Here is a 26241-nt window from a genome sequence, read left to right as displayed (position 1 = left end):
AACACCTTAGTCAAAGGTCAACACTTACGTACCTCTGCAAAAGACGTATCACTGACAGGCTCAAAAGTACCCCTGCACTTTATAGTGGTCTCTGCTGCTGAACAACCAGGGGCTGCAACACTGGCTGTTACATGATGCCACTGTGGGTCTTGTAGGGCTGGAGGATGTAGCACACCGTCCTGGAAATCAACCTGGAAAATAAACAGAATATTATGTATCATTAACAGATTAATCTGGTTTAAGACCATACAAAATAAATACATGTAATTACATACTTACTGATTATATCATGTGATACTATAGTTTCTTCATATGTACTTGATTATAATTGAGTTGAGTTTAATGAGATTTAATAATAAATAAATAATTGTCTTGTATATTATGTTCCAAATTAGGCTACTCATGTTAAATCAAGTGATATGACCTGCAAACGCATGATAAGAGTGCTTTTGAAGCCTGTTTCACCGTGCATTGTATTGCATTGTAAATAATAAATTCTCGCCATTGGGGAATTTTTATTTATTTGAATCATGAGATATCTCAGTATTTTGGAGTTACATGATAGCCTAATCATCATGGCATGTAACGGACCCGGTAGCCTAAGAGTTATACTTATACTGTATACAGTATATCTCAATATTTAGGACAATTCGGAGTTACCTTAAGTGCGAAGTGCCTATGGAAGGTAGGCTAACTAGTTAGCTAACTAGTATGCCTACTCAACGCTTACCTGAACAAAGGCCGGGACAGTTACAAGGCCCAGGGTACCAATGTAGTGAGACTGTGGACCGTGGTCATAGGAGGAGCAAGACGGGCTTTGCTTGCTCGGTGCATAGAGACTCGGTCACGGTGTCATCATGGCAAGAACTTTGCTAGCGAGCTATGTTATAAGTTTCTGGAACTCAGAACTCGTCTTGGTTTGAATACAACCGAACCGAAACAACAATGCAGGATCAACAAGGGCGGGCTAGCTACAGTAGTTTTAACTAGTTTACTTCCAGAAGGGGTGGATTGGATGTGTTGTTCTTGGCAGTTGGTTAAAGCTTCGATGAGTGAATTCGGTGAAATACTGTGACTGTTTCATGTAATCAATTCCGAACAGATCTCCAAACCTGCTGTCATGATATTTTGTCCAGAGTCTTCGCGTCACCAGGCTTTCCACCCTTCAACCAATGAGCGGCGTGCCTTCCGCGGCAGGTTGGCCAATCAGAGGAGGCGCGCCTCAACCAATGAGCGGCGTGCCTTCCGCGGCAGGTTGGCCAATCAGAGGAGGCGCGCATGAACGTTTAAATAGAGAAGCTGCAGAACTCTTTCTTCAGTCAGTGTTAGTTTTCAACAGCGAGCATCTGACTCACCGCCGCAGCGGTGCATACATTAACGGTTATCAGCATCACTCGGTTTGCTAGTGTTACTTTTGCAGCGGTGCATACATTAACGGTTATCAGCATCACTCGGTTTGCTAGTGTTACTTTTGTTAGTTAGTTGTTTTTTTTCAACTGTTGAGAGTGAGACTACAATTACGATGGAAAATGCTGTTTTTCATCCAGTTTTTGTTGTGTCCTCGGAGAATTTCCGCAGTACGGTGAGTAAACTAAACGTTGCCCAGTTCTTCCGTGTCGTTAAGCAGCATTATGCTTCGTTAACCCCGGTTAAATCAATGTCAGCAGAATGTACCTCACTGTTGCCGCTCCTCGATCGTGTCGCAGACCGATATCTTTCTGGTCGACAAGCGACGTGTAACCCTTAACGGTTGTTACATGATATTACAGATATTAAAGCCGATAACGTGTCGTGTTAGATAGTTTCGGCGAGCGCTGTAACGGTTACATGTCGCTTGTCGACCAGAAAGATATCGACATGTAACCGTTGCATGTCGCTCGCCGAAACTATCTAACACGACGCGTTATCAGCTTTAATATCTGTTCTGGTCGACAAGCGACATCATGTAAAAACCGTTAAGGGTTACATGTCGCTCGCCGAACCGATCTAACACGACGCGTTGTCGGCTTTAATATAATTCCGGTCGGTAAGCGACTTGTAACTGCAAACCGTCGCTTGCCAACGGTGTCGCAAAACAACACTTATCAGATATGATAAGTGATGATTTCCTGTTTTGACTATATAGTTGTATATATTCGTACGTCTCTAATTGTTTTGATGAATTGAAAATGGTGGGCCCTATTGTAAACAAGTGTAATGCTTTATGGTGTCGTCCACTCACAGTTAACAGTTGTTGTATTGAGTTGTACTTTAAATGTACTGTAATTATGCAAACTGTTAATAAATCAATCAATCTCTGTTCTGGTCGCCAAGTGACATGTAGATGAGAGAGCCCAAGATTTAGACTCTCGTAGAGTTCTTTTCGATTCTGACCTAACCGTCACTCACCCGTTATGGGGCGCATTGCCGAATGCGAACGAAAATGAAAGCCTCTGCCTGGGTACCGAGGCCACGGGGCGCAGACGTTGGTCGGATCGTAGCCCTGAAACATGACTGCCATGATAATCATCATGATGATTATCATGGCAGTCATGTTTCAGGGCTAGTCGGATCGATGACCCGCCGGTTACATGTCTTATGTTTTAACATGAACTTTGCGAATCTTTAAGTGGATTTTTTACGTTGCTTTTTTTTTCTCCAAACGGATGATTGACTGTTTTTTAATGTTCCTGAACAGTGGATGAACATGGAGAAGGAGAACCGTGTACACATGGGGAATGTCAACGTGCATGAACCTGGTCCAAAGAGAGCTGCTCTTGGAGACCTTGCCAACAAGGTGCCTAACACGAAGGTAATATATTTAAATCTCAACCTTTACAATTCCACAGACTCCAGTTTGCTACTTGTTTTTACACTTTGAAATCACTTGTGTTCATTTAAAATGACAAATTGTGTTCAACTTTAGTGAGTCATACCTAACAGAAGGTTCCCTCTGTACACCCAGGTCAAGGCCCTGGATAGTGTCTACACAAGAACGCTGCAGATGATCCCTGGTGTACCATGGGTTGACCACATCCGAAACGTGGACCTCTACAAATGCCTCCCGGGAGTTGCGGACAAGCTCAGGGAGAGAATGACGAGGATGGCTGGGCACTGTGCTAGGCACCTGAAAGTGATGGCCAACAGAGTCGCACGAGGCACAGTTGGATGGGGAGACGGGCACATCACCTATGTAGACACACTGCAGTGTGACAGCAGAGCTGTGAACACTGCAGAGCTCCTGATGATGAATAGGAAGGTGTGGAGAGCATCCATCCTGGAGTCCCAAGTAAGTTTTTGCTAGTCTGCACTGTAGAATTGCATATCATCGCTATCAGTATTTGTATATTGTTTTTTATATAAATTATTGTACAAGGATGGGTTTTGACTTTTTTTTTTCTCCTCAGAGGACTGGCGCAGCCATACCTTCAACCAAAACGACCGTAGAGGACATTGATGCACGAGACTCGGAGATGCAGATGCCCCACCTATGTTCTGAATATGTGAAAGACATACATGCATATCTTATGGATCTAGAGGTATGTGATGCCAGAGGCATGTTTTTTTTTACTACATGATGCGACTAAGGTTGTTGTCACAGTCATGACATTTTACTTGACAATTGTTTTTTCTACTGAACATTTAATTTCTATTTGGCTTTTAGGCGTTGTAAACAAAATTGCATTGGATATGCAAAGAATTAGCCAATCTAAAACCTTTAAAAATCTGTGCAACACATTGTGTATGAACATGAAAGCAATTATGACTATTAGGCAATGCCGATCAGGTGATTATGTAATGATTGTGACAGGCCTATAATGTGACCTGGTGTCTTGCAGCAATGTAGTGTGTTTTGTTTGTACAGGTAAAGCAGGCTGTCCGACCAAGGTACTTGAGGGGCTCCAAGATAACAGCACACATGCGAGCTGTCTTAATCAACTGGCTGATCCAGCTTCATTCCAGTTACCAGCTGCAGCAGGATACACTCTATCTCACAGTTGCCATCTTGGATCGTTTTCTTCAAGTAAGGGCAATTTACCAATTTAACTTTGACATTTAATCTGCTCTAGTGTCTTTTTTTAAAATTATATAAATCTTTTTTTAATGAGCTGTTTTGATGTATTTCAGGTTCAGCAAGTTTCACCAACTAAGCTCCAGCTTGTTGGTGTCACTGCCATGCTGCTGGCCTCAAAGTATGAGGAGACGAGACAAATGGACGCCCTTAGGATCCAGGAGTTGGCTGCCATTACAGACAACACCTACACAACCACTCAGATTAGACAGATGGAGCGGCTGATGCTAAGGTCTCTCAACTTTGAGCTGGGGCGCCCACTGCCCTTGCACTTCCTCAGGAGAGCATCCAAGGCTGCAAGCGTGAGTCATTGTTCCTCATTGTTTCACTAACATACAAGGTGTAGTGATCAGACTTGACCCTCTGCACCAAGGCTTTGTCCAGACTGCAGGCAAATCAGAGTTGTTTCTCAATTCTGTTCTTTGAGACCGACAAAATGGCAGATTTACATGTCACTATTTGACAAGCTTTTGCATCGTCTGTTCTGTTTACCATGATCGCCGATTCGCCATGGTTGTGAAGTGTCAGTGTTCAGACTGAAACAAATTTAGAAAACTGATTTGAAAGACACTTCAATCCACCTGCATAGGAATGTGGTTCAAATCTGATCACAAAAAAATAGATTTACAACTTATTTAACCTAAAATTATTTTTATATAATTAAAATCTTTCATGAAATGGATACAATTGTAATTATGGATGAGTCAAAATAATCAAATATTCCAATAAACATTATGCTGTTCAGAGTTACTTTATAAAGCAACAAGAACATGGTCTAAATGAGAAAATAACACATGATGTAGCAGAGTATTGTATGAAAGCAGGCTTTTTAATGTGCATGTTTTTTTTTCTTTTTCTAGTGTACCGTGGAGCAATCTGAGAACCCATGTCTAACCGTAGAGAGACACATGCTTGCCAAGTATCTCATGGAGTTGACGCTCCTAGATTACGACATGGTTCACTACCGGCCCTCTGAGATCGCTGCTGCTTCACTGTGCCTCTCCCAGCTGCTGCTGGGTGGCCTGCCTTGGGTGAGTTGAATAGAATAAATGTATAATGTTGGCTCATTACAGACACTTTGTCCTTTGATTAAAGTTGTTTTTCCATGTGTTGCAGACTACTATAGAGCCGTATTGCACCACATATGATGATCTTATTGATTGTTTTTCATGTGTTGCAGACTCCTACAGAGCAGCATTGCACAACCTATGATGAAGCTCACCTGAAACCGATAATGCAGCACATTGCTAAGAATGTCGTCAACGAGGGGAATACAAATTTCCAGGTGAGTTGGCAAATGAAGGCACTCATGTTCACACTGATGCTTGGTTTACCTATGATCCTAGATTACTGAGACACTCGGACACTAGCTTTCCGCATGTGATGTCTGTGTTTACTTTAAGTTGCTCTGGACAAGGAGCATCTGCTAAATACCTTAATTGTAAATTGGAATATAATGCAGTAAGATGGGGATGTTCACATAGATTAATATTACTAAAATAAAATGTATATTCTCCACTATGGTTAGTATAATGTAGAGTTAGACGGGCATGTTGGAATACAACATGAGTCCCTCTCAACTAGGGTTAGTATAATTAGTCCCCACAGGAATCCAGAGAAAAAGTCTTGATTCCGCGGAGAACATTCCCAATTCAGCGGAGAACAATCCTTGATTCCGTGGCTTAGTTAATATTCCGCGGACATTAACTTATTTAACCTAAAATGACTAGTTATAAAGCTATTTTCTTTTTAGATAATTAAAATCTTTCATGAAATTGATACAATTAATTGTAATTATGCATGAGTATGTATATAATAAAGTATATAATCTAATATTCCATGGACATTCTACTATTCTGCGGATGGTATTCCACGGACGGCTTTGAAATCGTCGGTAAATTCTGTGATCGCTGATTCCTGTGGGGACTATATAATGGAGTAACATATGTTTAATAAATACATTAATTTAATTCTAATGCTAGTTTTCCTTCTCCACAAGGCCATCAAGATGAAGTACTCGGAGAGCAACCTGATGAATGTCACTCGCCTTTCTGAGCTGCAGTCATTTACGGTGAGGAGCCTAGCTGCGCCCCTGCTTGGCAATCCCTGAAGTTGAATCGAACTAGCCTGGAAACCAGACATCTGCCACACGACAAAGTGCCCTGGGCAGATATTGGTCTGGCACTACTCTGCTTTAATTACATTTCGCTCACCCCAAGTTGTGGGTGACTAATCAGAGCCCACTATTCAAAGTGAGACTTTTTTGCTGTGACATTGGAACCTATCTGTAACCACTAACCACCCCTTCTTCAACACTAATGTTCCAGATGTCTACCCAGTGATGTTAGTCTGGTCATGCCAGGCTAGAATCAGACATGCTTGCAGACATGTTGACTTTCATCTATACACTTACTGTGTATATATATATATTTTTTTTTTAGAGGGTGAGTAGGTGAGAGCCTACTCAAAATTAAAGAGTGATGCAGTTCAGATGCCTGCAACTCGACAGAAAATGGTCAATCTACAAGCTCACGTGTTGTGTTGGGATCTTGTTAACACTTGTCTCAAATGTCTGTCTACTTGTCATGTACATGTTTGTTGTGCAGAAAACAATGTAACATTTATGTTCTGTGTATATGTAAATGGCAAACCATAGCAAGTGGTCTCATATACATTTTGTAAATATCTATGAATTATATGTGTTGTAAATAGCAAACTGGTACGTCTCATGTAAATTTTGTAAATATCTATGAATTATATGTGTTGTAAATAGCAAACTGGTACGTCTCGTGTAAATTTTGTAAATATCTATGAATTATATGTGTTGTAAATATCCATTAATAAATCAGTTTGAACCATGAGAATTGTGTGTCTGACTCTTGAATTGGTATAATCTCCTTTCAGTACAGTGTTTAAAAGAAAAGTTGTGGCACTAGGTGTAATGGGGACAAGGAATGAGGACTGCACACTTCTACACTACAGCTCCCAAAGTAGTTTATTTGAAATGAACGTTTCGACCCACAACAGGTCTTCGTCAGGTCCTGATGAAGAAAATGACTACTTAAATGTGTAAAAATCACACCCGTGTGAAGTGAAGGGCGCTCTTATCATCTTACATCGGGAACTGATTTATGGCGTAATTATGAAAACATTGTTAATTTAATGTTTGTTTAAGCAATGGGTGCTAATGTTTGTAGTCCTCAAAACAAACATTAGATTCTTAAACCTAGTTGAAAAACAAACAATGCCTCAAAAATCAGACCCGTCTGAAGTAAGAGTGCAAAAAAAACTCTGCTTCCCATGCCCCCACCTGTGCCCAGTGTGAAGCTCAACAATGCCAGTGTCACCTGTTGGTACCACAGACATAGGGAGGGACTTACATAGAGGGGCATTGGAGTGGCTGCACCCTATGGTTGCACCACTCAAACTAAGCAAATCATTAAAGCTAAAGGCTGAGGGGGGACTGCAAGTCAAGTCTGTTTTGAGGATGCTTTAAAACTGGGGGCAGCTTTGATGTGACTCCATAACCGAGTGGTCAGCTACATTTCAGGATATAATTTAATTGTTATAGGGCAGCCAATTTATGAATATGAGCAGCCCATTTCAAGGGTTAGGGTGGTCATCTGCTAGGCCTATACTACTTTAGTTCAATGTTTGTTTTGTAAACGCATTGACAATGAAGGGAAAATGTATGTCATGTCTCTTTATTGTTAATGGCGTTTAATGTTTGCACCGTTTGTTTTACATCACCATTACATCACCTAATCAACATGAGTGACTTTAATATATTAGCGCCCCTCACTTCACACTGGTGTGATTTTTTTATACTTGACTGTCACTCCACTAGGGTACATACATTTCAAAGACAAATTATATTTTGACTGAGTTTTGACTCAACTTCATTTTTGGAAAATAAAGGTAGGCCTACATTGTGAATTAACCACTTAAGCCCTGTTTGAACCACGAGTTTCAGTTGCACCACCATCCTGAATTGCTTGCCTATATGGATTGTAGTGTCGAAGCCCTATGCTTGAACACTGTGGTTAACTGACGGCTAGGGAGGCTGTTCAGGGAGTGTGCTCAAATAAACTGAAAGTCCAAACGTTGTCCGTTGAGTTCACAAAGATATTTATTAGCCGATCTGTCACCTCAGCAGACAATAAATACTTACATAAATAAACTATCAGGATATAGTCGACTTGCCAGAATGTGAGCCCAGACATGTTGAGTAGGCTACCCTAAGTTTTTATCTTAGAAATGTTGAGTATGGGTCCCCAGCATTTAGAAACTGCCGGATGCTAACTTGCATATGTTGGGCAAATAATCTTATGTTCGTTTCCAAAATGCTCTTTGAGCAGCTGCTTTGCTCTCTGGTAGCCCTGTGATGAAGGCAGATGTTGGCAACTTTGAACCAGGTCTTTTGGATGCCCTCTTGTATTTGCTCCAAAAAATGCCACCATAATTAGGCATATCTGTCTTTTTCTCAATTGCACTCTCAAATGCCCTGATAAACCCTTCATATTGTAATGGGTCCCCGTCATAAATTGGAATGTCTCTGGGACGGGTGGCAAAGTGGAATAAAGGTTCTGCTTGACCACTAGAGCTGTTATGTCATTCTGTCTTTGCAACACATTGTAAATATCACCTTGATTACCAACATTTTGTTAACAGGGAGTGAAGTATGAACAGTATGACCTTGAACACCCAGTACATTTTCAGTTTGCACATTTTGACTGAGGAGAGGGTATTGCATTGATGGAGTTTGCCTGGGGAGTATTGAGTCAGAGGAGTTGTATAATGAGCTTTGGCAGATTTTTCATAAATTGATTGTTTTGGCTTCACAACCTGTGGCTGGGAGGGAGGCTTTGTTTCCTTTGACACATTTCCTTTGTGTTGAGTTTGACCAGGTAAGTATGTGTTTGTATTTGGATGTAATATAGACTTTTCCTTTTGAGCAGCAGCCCCTTTTGCATATCTGAGTTCGTTCCATTTGACACTCTTGAACTGCTCCTTGAGCTCATCGTCTCTCCAGACGACTGCATTGGCTGCTGCCAGCTGAGTCTCCATTTCCAGCTGCTCTTTTTCTCTTCTCAACTTTTCCTGTTGCATTCTGAGCTGTTCTTGTTGTGCTTCAATTTGATGTTTCTGCTGTAAGCCAGCAACCTGCTCCATGAGAACTGCCTTTTCAGCCTGGGCTATAATGCGAGCAGATGAAGATGTTGATGCTTTTGAGTTTTGATGCAATGGATTCGTGTGTGGACTTTGACTTTGAAACATTTGATACACTGTCATGGGGTCCAATATCCATCAGCATCCACAGCACAACCTTTCACCTTCAGCAATGACATGTATTTGTGATTCCCTTTCAACAGAGACATGCATGTGTGGTTCATTTTCAAATAGCCAGCATCGTACACTTTGCATGAAATCATTGCATGCACACATTGTTGGGTCAAACCAGTGATTTTGTCTTTCAAGTTCACCTGAGTGACCCTCTATGTGCTGTCAAATCTAAAGCCCACCACCAAGTGTTCAAAACGAATATGCCGAACCTAACCAATAATATAGCACCATCATAATGGCTCCTACACTTTTTTTTAAGCCAGTATTGAACCCAACAGTCTTTATGATCCAATTCATGCTTTGAAGATAATACTAATACAAATAATCCAAATATGCTATTAGGGAATGGCAACTTGAGGAGCTGCAGTAATTTGCATGTTTAGCTTCTGCAGTCAGTATTACAGTATGTGTGTGTGCGTGCGTTACCTGCATGCTGCTCTTGTGCTGTGTTCCTCTGTATAGCATGTGGCCCAGTGTCAGGGTCATCTGCAGAGACATAGATGTCGACGATTCTCTCTTTTCTCTCCTCCATCTCTCCTCGGCATGCATGTCTGACTTCCATTGCCAGGTCTGGGCAGATGGGATTGTCATACACGTTCTCAGACATTCTCGCTTATTATCATACTGTTATGGCTTTGTGTGTGCTTACAGTATATGGAGAGGAAGCAACTCCATACCTTTTGTTCAGTTCTTCCTTTTTTGCGTAAAAGGGGAGAAGTTAGATTGAACACAATGCAACATGTCTGTCAGTGTCAGGTGGCAGAGAAAGAGGAATTATATGAAACACAAAAAGAAAAATCTAAATATTGGGAGTTAATATATAATATAGCCAACACTTGCAGTGTCATTCTTTGCACGAGTGAAATATTTCTAAAGAGTTTATTGTTCTCAAAGTTCCACACACGTATAACCCTTACAACCAGGAAAGCATATTTGATTTTTCCTTTGTCTATTAAAAATAGCAATGTACAAACTTGCGAGCTTGTGCATCTGCTATTTATGAGCGGTGCCTTAATGCCTTTGCTCCAATACGTAGCTATGCGTGTCTGTCTGTCTGTCTGTCTGTCTCTGTGTCTGTATGTCCGAGCATGGAAAACTGCAACACGGTAACTCTGTCAGTTCTCAACCATTTCAGACCCGGCAAGGCTCGCCGGAACCGGGCCGCCCCCCCTTGGTGCGTTCTTGGGGTCCTGGATGTTGCGGGGACCCCCCTGGGACCCCCACATGGTAACTGTCATTTCGGACGCGGCACGGCTTGCCGGAACCAGGCCGGCCCCCTGGGCACGTTCCTGGGGGTCTGGATGTTGCGGGGAGTGGACCCCCACACGGTACAGTTGCACCACTCACTTCACACAGGTGTAGTGAAAGAAGAAGAAAGTGAAAGATCTTGAAAGTGTACAGAATACTCGTTTAGAAGGGATTTGTAGAATCTGCCTAAGTTCTTCAGGGTTAAACTAAGCAACCATCACACAGCCTTCTCTATGCTTGACTGACTTTGGAATCATCCTTTAGTTAGACAAAGGAAAAACAACTCTTTAGGGGGAATCAAAGATCTGTAATTTCTAGGCTGTTTAATGACCACCATACCCCGTCCCCATATTACATGAAAAGGTTGCACACAATGACAGACCGCTTCCAAAATAAGACATTTATTGATGATCAGACAGTACAAATGTAATTTACAAAACAGTACAATCAGTTTTTCTTTTTATGGGGCAAGTGTCGTGACTCCATAATATCCTGGATGTTTATGTGAAGGCAGCATCTCGGCAAAATGATCTAATACAACAATTGCAACAATTATACAGCATCAGAGATGCAGCTGTCTGCATACTGTAGATGTGTCTAGTTCAGAGTTCACATTACCAAGTTTTGGAGATGTGAAGAAAAAAGTTAAATATTAAAACTTGCTGGCAAAAGGCTTAATGGTGGCTCTATGGTGTCAATGACTCAGCATTGACTGTCAATCTTCCTTTACAGCTAGGTCTCTAGTTTGAGGAAGGTATGAATTCATGTTTATGGGGAACTGATGGGTTTGTGTGCTCAACATAGCAGCAGCAGTACAGCTCTAACAGCACTAACAGACACAAATGTTGGTCCTAGATGAAGAGCGAATCCATCATTTTATTGTATTTGATATTGTCATTCTATCGTCTGTCATCTAATTCAGTCTACGTGGTTCTAGTAACGTGTTTCATCACATCACGTGTGCTCATCCTGCATGGGTTGAAGTTATATTGTGTTGAAACTTGTATTTCTTTTGCCAAAAAAAAAATCAGACTGTTGCTGACACACCCACATCAGGAACATGGATTAATAAAAGATGGACTGAAGTTTACTCTCTGGAAACAGTCAGAGACAAACTGAGATAGAGATACATAAGGCCACATTGATAATAAAGTGTCAATGTAAGACATCTATACTGTACATGACAATGTAATACGTCTATAAAAACAAAACAAAATAAACATTCACAAACTAAAGGAAAGTATGTTAAATGGTAACGGAACATTCAGATCGATACACAAACCTAGCTCGGAATTGAAACTGCTGGCTTTGATCACAAGAGGAAGTGGCGAACAGAAGAGTCATTTTATGGGAGAAAGAAATATGTGCATGTGGGGCAGAGTGGCTTTCCGATGCACTGCCATTCCGACTATGTGGCTTCAGCGTGTGGTTAGGGTTTGGGACAGGGTTAGTAATGTGGCGCAGGAACCCAACAACATGTCGCTGCTTGTACCTGTATAAGTCAGTGACAAATAAAACGTATTGAATCTTGATTCTGGCTTAATAACTAGACACAAACCACATATCAGACACAGATGGAACAGGTCAACAGCAATATTCAAAACTATAATAAATTCTGTTCAAACTGCCTGCTGTCATTCAATAACAGATTCATATCAACATCCAGTCGATGTCTCGATTAAAAAATACCTGTGAAATACCTCTCAACAAGTACTTCACATACATTCTGCAACTGCTGCTGTTTTTCACAGTTGCAGCAACGAGACCGCTTGAATAACCTGTGTACAACCAGTGTACAAACTAAATCAGTGACTGCTTAGCACCGTTCAAATTATATTACTACTGGAAAGGTTTTCAAAAGGTATTCCTCTTAAGGACAGCTGTCATCTTAATTAACATACATGAAACTCTACTGTTGACCTAAATACATCGGTCATACATTCAGAGTCTTCATGCACTATAATAGCCAATTGGAAACCCAAATTGAAACATTTTAAACAAAAAAGTAGTATAAAAACTATAGAGTAAATTAACTCTGGTATGTAGTCAGTACACTCACTCTGCGTTTTAATCAGTCCAAGGTCGCTTCTCTGACCTTAGTCAACAGATTATCTCTCCAGATAGAACGTTGATAAAGATAGTTATCTGATTATTTTAAACTAAAAGTGTTTGTGAGAGTAAATAATAGTTTCACAAATTTAAAACAGGTGCCCCTGATTTTGGTATTTATGTAGGCCTATCAAACCCATGTATCATTAAATACATTTCTGATAGTTGTACAGTACAGTAACAAAATCGTTGGATGATTTTCCATTGTGGAGAGATCTCCTGCTATAGGATGGGCACCAAGCCGCACCATTGACAGGACCAATATGGTGTCCACATTGATGCACAGTTCTAATCAACGCGGCATCTAAATGCCTGTTTTCAACTACAAGGACTCAAGTGAACCGTGCCATGCGACCTATTTCACAGGGTTCTAGATGTGTTTCCAGAACCTAATTTTGGCCCTGCTCAGAAAGTAGTAAGTAATCCTGAGTTCTGGTTTCAGAAGAAAAATAAAATCTCGCTCCAAAAGTAAAACAAACAAACAAACAAACCAAAACTTCAAGGGTGGTTGTGGTTATAATGCAAACAAACACAAAACATCACAGAACTTCATAGGTTCTGGAAAGTTTCAAGTTATGAAAGGTTCTGTTTTACCCTTTGTAGTGCAAAATAGTCACATGCGTACGTACAGTATCTATGTGTGTGTGTGTGTTTTGCCATCACTGTGGAGGAGGGGGAGGTGGCGGGGGAGGAGGAGGAGGGGGAGGGGGAAGATGAGAGAAGGGGATATGAGGAGGAGGCATGTTGTGTGGGGGCCAGGGAGGAGAGGAGAAGGAGGGATGGTAGAAGGATGGAGGAGGGGGAGGGAAGTGAGGGAACGAGGGAGGAGGGAAAGGTGGATGTTGGTTATGATGATGAGGAGGAGGGGGGTAAGGGCAGGGAGGGGGAAGGTAGACGGGGGGAGGCCCGTGGTGGCGGGGGTGTCTGTGGGGTGGGGTGTGAGAGCGTGGGAACGATGGGCGGTGGTTGGGGTGTCTGGCGTTCTGGTGCCTGAAGGGCGGCGCTCCTCTCGCCTGTCTGGGTGAGAACGGTGCCCTGTTGGTGTCCTGCTGCTGCTGGTGGTACTGATGCTGCTGGTGTGAGGCATTGTGGGTAGTCTGGGCCGGGTTATCTGGAAGAAAGAAAGAACTGTAACAAAATAATGGCTGGTGCAAAAATAAATAATAGCTTGCTGCAAATAGCCGCCTGGTTCTTTTAAAACGCCCGGGGTCCAAATCGATTTTGCATATTAAACGTCCAGGCTCCTATTTGGGAAATGACAGTATTGGTAATATCCATGCAGCAAGTATGTGATGTCATCCTTAACCCATATGCTGCCACCTGCTGGACGCAGAGCCAACCCGCAGACTGCCGAGGCTATTTCAATGCAGCACACACTGACATCCTGTTGTTTTGGGCATCCATGTTTAATGCTACAGTACATAAATAGCGTCAATGCTTGCGAGCTAAAATGAAGCCATCCTTGCTCTAGAAATCAGCAAAGACCTCCGAACATCGCGCATTTTATCCAAACCATGGAGAGCTCCGTAGATTAGGAGTTATTCAGCTTTTTAGTCAGCCTGTATAATGGGAGGTGGACGGCAGCGCGGTTGCGCAACCAAGCAAGCCAAAAAAAATAAAAAATAGAAATCAGCGATCCGGTTTGATATCAATAATAAAGCTTATCAGACAGAACATTACGCCAGAAGCAGTTGCTGGTTGGATTCCTTCTCGCGGAATGTTCCGTCACAAGCAGTTAAACCGTTAAAATAACTTTCTTCCACACAAAAAAGGAAGACTGTACAGACTCCCATTTGTACTCCACAATCTACAACCCATAACTATTTCAGTTAATACATTGTTATTTTGACTAATCTGTGTAATCCGAGTATACACAACAGCAATGGTTGGAGTCAGTATACCTGCTCTTCTATTGCGAAATGTACATATCCCGTGGTTGGGGAGGACACCTACTGGTTGACAAGTAGTATTGCATGAAGGTCAAACAGGCTTTGTGTATTAGCTCAGCAGTAGAAATTGTGAAGCTCACGAAGGAAGAGGACCCGCATTCAAATCCCAGGTAGGATATTCAAGTTACGGATTACAGCTTTAAAAACAGTTACAGGTCCATTTGTATAACACACTCAAGGAACCCAGAAGCCAAATTCCCCTGTGCCAGAGTGCTCTGCTCCTGTCCTAAATTTAAATTAATTCATAATGGCCTGTCTGTCTACCTGTGTTTGTATATTGTGTAACTTGGAAGTGCTACCTGTGCTGCTGATGTCTCTCTTTCTCTGTTTCTTCTTCCTCTTTGCGTCCTGCTCCAATTCATCATCGCTGAAATCTAAAGCCTAGAGAGACACAGCCACACACACACACACTTATCCACCATATTCTCAGCACATCATGCCCCCCCCCACCCCAGATATCTTACGCTCCCATCTCCCTCAGCTCACTTCACAAGCATCACTTCAGTGACGCTTGTGAATCCTGATGGCATCACTAGGGTGCTAATAACACACCCTCTTGTGTAATATTGCTTAATTATAAAATGGCAATAAATATATAGAAATCAACATTTAATCATTTAAATTGTGCAAATGTTTCGAGCAAATTCGGGTGAGTATGTGTGTGTACCTCTGGTGGTGGTTCTTGGTCATTCTTCCATGATGCATCAGATCCTCTTAACCTGAAACAAACCACTTTTTTATGTCACTGAAAACAAACCAACTGGACCCAACTGCAAACAGAATGGATAGTTCATGTTTTATATATCTGAATTCTACCTCAGAAACACCTCATTCAAGTTTCTTCAAACAGTAACTATCCAGAGTTTTGGAACACATTCTTCTTTTTTTAACCACCCGATATACAGTGCTCTGTCCTTGGTCCCCTCCTATTTCCCTCTACACCAAATGTTGTATGTGTTGTGAGCCTGGAAAACTATACTATTCCATTTCCAGAAAAAAGGTTAATTAAAACTAAATAAAATAACTACTCAACTTCCTAAAACAAAAACTACCCATGTGTGTGTGTGTGCGCGAGAGAGAGAGCTTACTGTCTCAGCTGCTGAGTCAGAATGTATCCGGTATATTCCTTGATAGAAGGTGCGTAATAGAGGCTCTGTCCCATGGTCAGTCCTTTGTTACTGATCTGATCTATGGTGTTGAAACGCATCACGTAGAAGGGACTGGACACCGGGCCAAACACCTCAAACACCTGACACAACACGGAGACACAACAGTTTAGATCAAAACAGAATCATTTGAAGACTCAATCCATCTGATCAATTTGTTCTCACTGTTGATGACTGGTGGGAATTCTTAACTCTTTCACTCAAAGCATAATGACACCTATTATCATATATTGGCGTATGAAATGAAATGGAAATCACAGACATTATGTCCTAACCTAGGATCAATCTAAAACTCTTGTACCTTCCCTACAGCCTGTCTCTCCGAGTTGAAGATCATGCTGTCCTCTGCCAGCGGGGACGTGTCCTTCAGTGATTGGATGATGACTGGACACGGGGGACGAGAGACACAATTCAGTTTTTCTATCAAAGGAGGTGGAACCTGACAAGTAGGGCTGAACGCCAACTGTTCTGCTTGCACATTTAAAAAGGGGCTGATACTGTCAAAAGGCCACTCACAATATAATTCACAAATATGTTTCCATTGCAAGCAGTATGTATGAGTAGAAGGCTGTAGTTGTGAAACACCAGCAAGATGTCTGCCTTATAGACGTAAGACCTGAAAAAACTACACAACACAAAGCTGATACTTGGGGATATAATTGTTAGTAAAATTATGCCACTGAGAAGAAAATACAGAATTGGCTGGCTCATGATTGAATAATGAATTAATATCTGGGAAGTGCAGAAAGTAACTTAAACAGAGGAGTTGACCCAAAGTGCTTTTCCATTTTAGGCAACTACTATAGTACTCTTTCACAGGGTAAAAGCTAACGAAAAAATTAATCAAATTAAAAGTCTGCACAAAGGTGACAAGTTTGCAAGCCATCTCTGCTTGATTTTCTATATGCATGTCTGATCTGTTTCTATATGCATGTTACTGTGTCCCTGTGCACTTTGTGTGCGCTTTGTGTGCACTGTGTGTGTGTGTGTGTGTGTGTGTTACTAACCAAGTGTCTGTATGATACTGGAGACTGATCCTAGGGGTTGGATCTCTGCATCATCGGGTAACGACACACACACATCCTCCACAGCGGGAAGCTCCTAAACACACAGAACGAGACTTTACTTTAAATGAATATATAAAAACAGAATGACAGAACACACTCCATAACACTATTTATAAAATACATATGCTACAAATGCACAACTAATAAATATAACAAACATGTTTGTTCACATCTCTCATTCACTGCTGTAATTAAATATTTAAATGTAATTAAAAAGGATTGTGAGGTCAATGGGGCTGCGATCACACTGAAATCCTGCCCATATTTGGAGTTATTACGTCATAGATATGTCATAGATGACTGATGGTCATATTGACAGCGGCACCCGTCCTTTCCTGTGCCTTCTCCTCAGGTGGACGGCTGCTTGCGTCTGCTTCTGTGGATAAGACCGTTTCAATTTATGATGCTGATAATGCCGTTGTGCTTCACACACTGAACAAGCACGGACGGTACGTGACGACATGCGTCTTCTCTCGGTACATCTGGCGGTTAGAGGAAGCCCAGTGGCTGCGAAGGGGATTCATCACTCAGGGAAGGGTCACTCTTCTCCAGTGAAGCGAGAACTTCATCAGGGCATTCCAAGCTGCTCGTCGTCGATTGGTCAGAGGACGACGTTTCGGGCTGGCTGGAGGAGGGCCTGAAGGAACTGGTGGACAGATTCCGCAGCAACAACATCGACGGAACGGAGCTGCTCTGTCTGACAAAAGACACGCTGGCTTCGGAGCTGCACGTAGAGTCAGCGGGGCTACGCAGCAAGGTCCTGAGGAAGGTGGAGGAGTTGAAATGTGCATCATCATCGGACCACGTCCCAGACGAGTTCCTGTGCCCCATCACCAGAGAGCTCATGAGGGAACCGGTCATAGCCGCCGACGGGTATTCGTACGAGGGAGAAGCCATCGAGAGCTGTATTGCCACCAAGAACCGCACCAGCCCCATGACAACCTCCCACTGCTGACCACTTCGCTCACCCCAAACCGCACCCTGAAGATGGCCATCACACGATGGAGGACCAACCATTAGCATTCACACATGTTTGTTTGTTTTGAGCGGTGCTAACACATGACTATGTGCGTAGTAGTCTATTAGTCTAGTCTTAGTCAATTAGTCTGCATGGTTACAGTGTGTATGGTTTAAACCACTGTCTCATTACCTCATCTCCTTGTCTATATTAAATATTTATTTATCGCTTATTTAGTTGTCTAGTACAGTGATAACCTTTGGACACCCCACTTTTACTGTATCGTTGCTATATCATGTTTTTGAAGGGCGCTAGCCCCTCCTATATTGATATTCAGCTATTAGTGTTGATTTTCGTCCTACACAAACATTAAATTCCCATTGACATGAATGGAGAGTTCTACATCAGTGTCTGAGCAAATCAGCTTAGTGTCTATTTTTGTCTTACACGAACATAAAATTCTCGAGAATTGTCAAGCAAATCAGACCTGTAACACCCCTGGGGACCCGACTCTGAGAATCACTGGAAATTGTTATTTGTATGTCTGTTTGTCTCTACACTACCCCTTTATTAGTCCGGCAGCCGAGGTGGACGGGTGGGAAATTTCGTATATAGTCTTTTTTTATTGGCCTAAAATATTGTCTATATACATACAGTACATTCATGAATCCACTTGCTGACCGGCTGAACGTATTGGGCAATTCTTTTATAGGGGTTTCTTGTGACCATTAACATCCTATGGCAGGCAAAAATGTCAAACTTTCCTTTTGCTTTAAGTAGCATGTGCCACTCGGTGGCGCGCTATGAGCTTGTAGATCTGCTATTTTTCAATAGCTAAACTGTAACATAATGCTTAGTTAAAACACCAAAAGGGGTTCCCGTCCAGAATGGGTTAAAGCAAAAGGAAAATTTTACATTTTTGCCAGCCATAGGATGTTAAAACCCATTTACCGCTACCATTATTTAATCCCTCCGTCGCGTCCTGCCAGGGTTTTATCGCGCGTGACACTTACTTTGAAGAGCCAAATATCCGTAATCGCATTTTACTATGAAACCATTCCGTGTGTGTTGACGAAGCTGGTGCTTGTTCTCTCGGTCGGTGGTGGAAAAAGTGGACCGCGAGTATCACAGCGCCTGCTACAGGCCGTTGAAAACGCTTGTCTGGGACAAAGCGACCCCTGCAATGTCGCTTCTGTGAGATAAAGCCGTCTGAAAACAGAGCAGGCAATGTAAGTGGATGCGTGCGCATCTTCAAAATGGCCGCGGCCATTGGCTCAGAAGCATAACAAGCTAACGAACGGTAGATTTCGATACGATCGTATTAAAACATGCATTAATGAATACATCGCTGTTAAAACGGCTTTTCCGTTTGTGGCAGGCTACAAGATTCTACGTGTCTATATTCCTATGTTCCTGGCGGGCCTCGTGTTAATGGTAGGGTCACAAGAAACCCCTATAAAAATATTGTAGGCCAATAAACCAAATAGACCAAATTTCCCGCTTTAAACAAAAGAAGCCTGTCGGCTGCCGGACTATATAAACATTTTGTCAAGTTGTATTAGGCCAAACATCTATTTATTTATGGCACATTGTCATTTAGAGGCCTATTTTTCATACATCATTTTGATATTTTCTCAAGTTGTACTAGTCAATTTGATGTAATATTTTTATGATAAACTTTAGAAGAAAAGTTACATTGAACATACTTGAGAAACAGTTTCATGGGCTCTCATTATATTCCTGAGTCAAGTGTGACACCAAGTGGTGAAGTTTGGTATTGTCAGAAATGTTTTACTCTACTGAGCATTACATTTGCTGGACAATACTGTCTATCAATAACCCATAGAGCTTTATGCTGAAGAATCTCACAAGAAGTAAAACAATGTTCTCTGTGAAAGGAAAAGGAGGGGAAAAAAGCATTTAAGAACTAGTGAAAATAGCCGATCTTCAAGCTCACGATATGCTATATTCACTAATTTGGGTCCAAGGCGGATATCTAATTTCTATTTTGGTTTGGAACGGTTTTGGAACCAGTGAACTATACTATAATTGTAGCCCAACATTGTGAGCTTGTAGATCGACAGACAGACAGACAGACAGACAGACAGACAGACAGACAGACAGACAGACAGACAGACAGACAGACAGACAGACAGACAGACAGACAGACAGACAGACAGACAGACAGACAGACAGACAGACTGACTTCCAGCAACACTTCATCCTGTGTCTTGATGGGTTGGCTGAAACCCTCATCGTCGTCCTCTCCTCCTATCATCACAGCTCGGCGGAGAGGGAGGGGCGAGGAGGCGGAGGAGGAGGAAGAGGAGCTATCACTGGGAGACGAAGAGAGAAAGGGGAGAGAAAGAGTGATCATCACACTGTGACCACCTGGAACACAAATCAACTTATCCGTTTTAACATGGAATGTGGTAGACTGTCGTGAGTCCTAGGTTTTGAGTGGTTGGCCAATAATTTGATGACATGCAACAAAAACAAAATAAATCTCCATGAATTCAGGGACTGACTCCTTTGGGCATATTTAATCACTTTAAAGCACTATACTTTCTAAGATGAATACAGTACCAAAGGTAAGTAGAACAGCTATTTTCGCTCCATTTGTATGCAGGGAAAGTGCTGACGTCCCTGCTTTTAAACAATTAAAAACGGGAAAGCATCCGTGTCATTTTAGATTTTAGCTTTTCAAAAATAGCAGATGTACAAGATCGCAGCGCGGCACGAAGAACATTTTTGAAAACCCTTTTTTTTTCTTCAAACAAATCCTTTTCGGGTGGTGGTCCGCGACCAAATACATATTAATTGTATGAAAATGAACTACAGATTTAGAAGGCTTTTGTACAATCAGCCTCCGGTCTTAATGGGTTGGCACAAAGTACACATTCCACCCCTCCTGTCCACACAAAATGTTTATATTGTGTGCGAGTGATACCACTTACCTGTCTGAATCCTCTGATTTGATGCTGCCATCTTCTCTGACCTTTGACACAAAGACAGCGTCTGTCACACCGACGCTGCCAACAGTCCCTTCAGGGGGGGGCACACACTCCGTCACATTGAGGAGAGGTGTGGAGCCGGGGCTCGGCTGTCCCTCTGGGGGTGTGCTACTGTCTAGGACAGTTGCTGTTGTATCCCCAGGGTTGACGTTAAGGCTCTCAAGCTGTGCAGTCACGGTAACCTCCATCCTTCATGGACAAAAATGGTAAACAAAGCAGATTTAAAAAATGTTTTAGGGGATGTAACAGTTAATTGGTGTTCATTGATGTTGAACTTTAGTGGGTCCCGGGACCCATGGGTAGTCATTCAAGTGGTTCCCAGCCATGGAAATGGTATGGATCCCCAATACATGTACCATTCTCTCACTTTTTGATCTCAAAGGGTTATTATGGTAAATGGTAAATGGTGCATTTATATAGCGCCTTTATCCAAGGCGCTTTACATAGTGCATTACATTCACCCATTCACACACACATTCATACACCGATTGCGGCGGAAGCCATGCAAGGTACCAACCAGCACATCGGGAGCAATTTGGGGTTCAGTGTCTTGCCCAAGGACACTTCGACATGTAGACAGGAGGATTCGAACCGCCGACCCATGGATCATTGGACGACCTGCTCTACCTCCTGAGCCACAGTATGAATACAATTACATTCAAGTATGTTGTAGCTCAGCGCAGAAGATATAACAGAAGTAGAAAAGATACAGGCAATGTAAACACACTCATAATAGACTGAGCACAGGCTGAGGCAGGGAGGGGGCACTTGATGAACTGAATACATAGGACCACAATAGAAACAAGCCCTCTGTTTGTGTTATCCTTTTAGCTTTATTGTATAACTGTACCTCTGTACTTTTTGTATATATATTCAATCAATCAAAGGTACATTTCGTAGTAGGAAATATACCCGTTTTATACCTGCAACTGTTTGTTGCAGGTATAAAACATAAATAAACAAATGCATACATAAATATGATTCACCTAGATACATGAGCAAGATTAAGTCGGATATTGGATGGTTCCAAATGTCAGTTTCGGTATATTTGCTGTTAAATGACCAGCCCTAATGCGTATGCAGTATGTACGTGTGTATGCATGCGTGTGTGTGTATGTGGGTGTAAGCACCCACATACGTGCGTACCTGTCTGAATCCTCTGTGTTGCTCCCATCTTCTCTGTCCTCTGACACACAGACAGGGTCTGTCACACCGACGCTGCCAACACTCCACTCTTCAGTGAAACACACTGCCTCACCAACGTTCTCTGCGGGGGGCTCGCCATCCGTCACAGTGGCAGGCGGTGTGCGCTCGGCGGTCAGCTGTCCCTCTGGATAGGGCTGTGACAATCATGATATTTTTAGTTGATGATTAATTGCCCTAAAAACTATGTTGATTTATTACATTTAATTAATTAAATTAAAAACATTGGAACATAAATATAAATATTAGTATATTACATTATTGTCTGTTTTTACAAAGCATTTTAGGCTTAAAAAGGCCTATTACTGAGAAATGACTGACAATGACCGGTACCAATAATCAAAATAAATAATGTAGATAAGATTATACAGGCAAAAATCCTGAAATTGTACACTATTAAAAACATTGAAAATAGCTAAAACAGTTGGTATTTTTGAAGAGTCTTGAAAATACCCAAAACAGGGATGCCATGTTAAAAGTGGTTAAAATAGCATGGACCGTGACATGGAAATATGACAATTTAATCCACCCTTTTCATACAAACATACACTAATGGAAACTATTCTTAAGGTATGCAAAAATCATTACGGTCAGCTGAAATAATTACAATCGGGCTGTTATGTAAAAATTGTGACAGTCACTAACTAAGTCGTACCTCTGGCGGTGTGGTGGTAGTAGTAGTAGGATCTGAGAGGGCTGCTGTCTCCCCAGGGGTGACGACGTTCAGGCTATCCAGCTGTGCTGCCGTCTCCCCAGGGGTGACGACGTTCAGGCTATCCAGCTGTGCTTCCGTCTCCCCAGGGGTGACGACGTTCAGGCTCTCCAGCTGTGCTGCCGTCTCCCCAGGGGTGACGACGTTCAGGCTCTCCAGCTGTGCTGCCGTCTCCCCAGGGGTGACGACGTTCAGGCTATCCAGCTGTGCTGCCGTTTCCCCAGGGGTGATGACGTTCAGGCTATCCAGCTGTGTTGGCGTCTCCCCAGGGGTGACGACGTTCAGGCTCTCCAGCTGTGCAGTCACCGTGACCTCCATGGTCTCCTCCCCCTGCTCCTCCACTGTGGAGGACATCAGTCCATTCTCTTCCACCGGCATACAGGCCATCACAACTGGAATGAAACACACTGTCAGTTTTAGGGTAATATCCGTGGTAATATCTCAAGACAGATTCAGAGCTCCGCAGCAGAATCTGTCGCCACCTCCCGTTACAATGTGAGTTAGGAATGTTAGGAATGTAAACGAAGACACATGCGACAAGGAAACCCGTGTTCGAATCCCAAGCTTTACATACGCTAGCCTATGATTTATATACTTGTAAGTACGTTTCCGTTTGGTTCCTATTTCCCAACTATCAATCATTTAGGTGAGGGATGTCCTTGAACCTCCTCAAACCTGGGGGTGCCCGGGTCGGAGTCCACCTTGAGAGCCACTCATTGGTGGGAAGTTAGTTAGCAGACTGACCTTTATCCAACGAGACTTGCAAAGTACAAGGCCAGAATGAGAGGCGTGGACTCTAGTCCAGTTGTTCAGGCTGTGGTGGACCCCCATTTGAAAAGATTTTTTGCAAGGGAAGGGACCCTCAAAGGAGAAGAGTGTTAAGATTATATTTTGTAAATATTTCTAACTGTAGATAGATGGAGTGTGATTGGCATTGCCATTCTTTTTCTTATCCCACGATTTTGCAACCCATTTTTTCACCCAGTGTCAAGTATCTAATCATGTAATCCTGGGAGCTACACTTCCTCTGCCAATCTGGACAGACTGACCTCATGCTTCCTTATATGCATGAGGAGTCAAGCAGCTTCTTTTCACCTGACAGGGAGAGTTTCCCCGGCCGGACGTAGTGTGTGGAAGGAACACGTTATTCCGACCAGTTCCTTTCCCCTCCATCAGGTGCCCCGGCTGGCCAGGGGGAGGTAGTTTAGAGACCAGGATTACTGCATGTTTTTTGTGAGGGTACCAACCCTAGGGGACAAAGGGAGAACATGCAAACTCCACACAGAAAGGCCCTTTCGCCAACCCCACCTCGGGTATGGGCACTGATGACGCGGAGGAGAGAACACGCCCCCAGCGAGAATGGAATTGAGGACCTTCTAGCTGTGAGGCAACAGCACTACCGACTGTGCCACCGTGCCCCCTGGCATTGATTGATTGATTGATTGATTAACAGTTTGCAGAATTACAGTACATTTCAAGTACAACTAATACAAAAACTGTTAACAGTGAGTGGACGACACCATAAAGCATTACACTTGTTTACAATAGGGCCCACCATTTTCAATTCATCAAACCTTGCCATTGCCATTCTTAAACAATTTTCTCATAGGTTAACGTCTCAATAAATAAGCAAGTACTTGTCTAATAGTGAAATTAAACTGTTGCTCGTCTTGCTGGGGTGAGAACCGCCAGGAGCCCCTCAGGGACCCCTGCAGGGACCCTGGTGGAACTCACACTTTGAGCCACTATACGACGTGTTTGAGTAAATATGAATGCCAGGAAGAGATGTCCTTGATGAATTGCACTGGTTTTAGCTAGTTATCATTTATTTTATAATTTGCATTTTTATTAAGAGTATGTTGTGGTGGTTACAAGTAACACAGCACACATATTGATCAAAACAGTAAGCTTAACAACAGAAATGACACCCATGCGTAGTAGTTTCATTGATACTAGTGCAGTGCTGATTATGTCTTGTATATCATTGTTATGTCTTTAAATGTCTCGATGCATTATTTTGAATACACATGCACCACGTATGGAAACAAGCCCAAATGGCATTTTATGCACCATATATAATCGTACCACTGTACTATTGGCACAGTTAATAAAGTATTCAATCAATCAAAAACGTTAGAAGTGATACACGTTTTCACGGCAGCTACACATGCTAATGCTAATCGCGTTGGCCGCAGGTTGTGATCACCATCCGATGTCCCTTTTTAACCCACAACTAAAGTCAAAATAATGAAGGTGTGTTTGTGTATTCGTTCGTTTGTTTACATACCTGGGTGGCTTTATGTTCAATAAGATTGTCTCGTCTGACTCTGACCAGAGCTACCTTCCACACAACCATGAACTACCATCCATGCAGCAGAGCAGAGCAGCATCCATTCCAACAACACGTGGGGATTGTTTTTCCTGGTACGCTGCGCGCATGCGCGTTGTTCAACAATAACCACTGGCCGCTAGATGGCGACAAAGCGTTTTTGTAAATAGTCTATGAGCCAGAGGCAGAGCATTTTGTGGAGTATATTCTGAGTCAAATTGAGATGAGATACTCAAATCTTACCGATTTAAAACTTCCTGAATCATAAATAGTGTGTTTTCAATTTCATCTGATTGCCTCAAGACCTTAATATGCATGATTTTCTCCCCACTATTAATTGATTGATTGATTGATTGATTGATTGATTGATTGGTTGATTGATTGATGTATTTATTAACAGTTTGCAGAATGGGTATATTTCACATGAAAGCACAACTCAATACAAAGACAATTGACTGTTACTGTGGACGACACACTGATAAAGATATAAAGCATTACACGTTATTATTAGGCTGGAATCATAATGGCTTAGGGTTGACGACAGAGTACAGCATCTGCATCTTGCAATGGGTCTACCACCAAGATACCCATGTACCTGTCTAAATACTTTCTTAATGTTATGTCAACAATTTGTGCCGAATCTGGGTTGCACATGGTTTGTTGACAACAAACCATGTGCAACCCAGATTCGGCACAAACGGGACTCAATTAATTTAGCTCCTATGCCACCAAAATGCGGAACGCCCTACCAACAGTCATTAAGACATGTGAATTCCTTGACTCCTTCAAAACCGCTCTCAAAGGGCACCTACGGACGGCTGCAATTCTGAATCCCCAGATCCACCTTTTACCCCTCACCGAATATGTTTTTTTCCCCCTTTTTTAAATTTTACCTCCTTTATGATGATTTCCTGTTTTCTGGCTATAGTAGTATTTGTACGTCTCTAAATGTTAGGATGAATTGGAAACTGTTAATAAATACTTCAATCAATCAATCAAACCTGGAGGCGCAAGGCGGCGCTGTGAGGACTTCAGCTTCCGCTCCCAGCGGCGCCAGAACAAGAATATAATAACACCCGTGTGGTAAATTAT

At 42.3% G+C, this 26241-nt stretch overlaps 2 protein-coding genes across 2 annotated transcripts; one reads left to right on the top strand and one right to left on the bottom strand.

Moving 5' to 3' along the window:
* Nucleotides 1-2686: 2686 nt before the first annotated feature.
* On the top strand, nt 2687-6765 carry LOC306921299 (G2/mitotic-specific cyclin-B2-like; the record flags this gene model as incomplete). The annotated part of the gene is made up of 8 exons (XM_079498408.1): nt 2687-2791; nt 2945-3268; nt 3387-3518; nt 3845-4003; nt 4108-4353; nt 4933-5082; nt 5232-5336; nt 6051-6765. The coding sequence occupies 8 exons, from the start codon at nt 2687-2689 to the stop codon at nt 6159-6161; spliced, it is 1332 nt and encodes a 443-aa protein (XP_079354534.1). The 3' UTR covers nt 6162-6765.
* A 5998-nt stretch (nt 6766-12763) lies between these two features.
* On the bottom strand, nt 12764-25237 carry naf1 (nuclear assembly factor 1 homolog). Its single transcript, XM_079500327.1, has 11 exons — nt 25108-25237; nt 22764-23212; nt 22052-22245; nt 20849-21094; nt 20098-20227; nt 16874-16967; nt 16168-16250; nt 15789-15949; nt 15368-15419; nt 15000-15081; nt 12764-13862 (listed from the first exon to the last, which is right to left on the bottom strand). The coding sequence occupies exons 2-11, from the start codon at nt 23205-23207 to the stop codon at nt 13411-13413; spliced, it is 1938 nt and encodes a 645-aa protein (XP_079356453.1). The 5' UTR covers nt 23208-23212; nt 25108-25237; the 3' UTR covers nt 12764-13410.
* Between the last annotated feature and the right edge of the window lie 1004 nt (nt 25238-26241).

The sequence above is a fragment of the Electrona antarctica genome, assembly GCF_951216825.1.
Source record: "Electrona antarctica genome assembly, chromosome: 4".
Taxonomy (NCBI): domain Eukaryota; kingdom Metazoa; phylum Chordata; class Actinopteri; order Myctophiformes; family Myctophidae; genus Electrona; species Electrona antarctica.
Note: the sequence above shows the minus strand (reverse complement) of the source record. Positions and strands in the feature narration are given on the sequence as shown.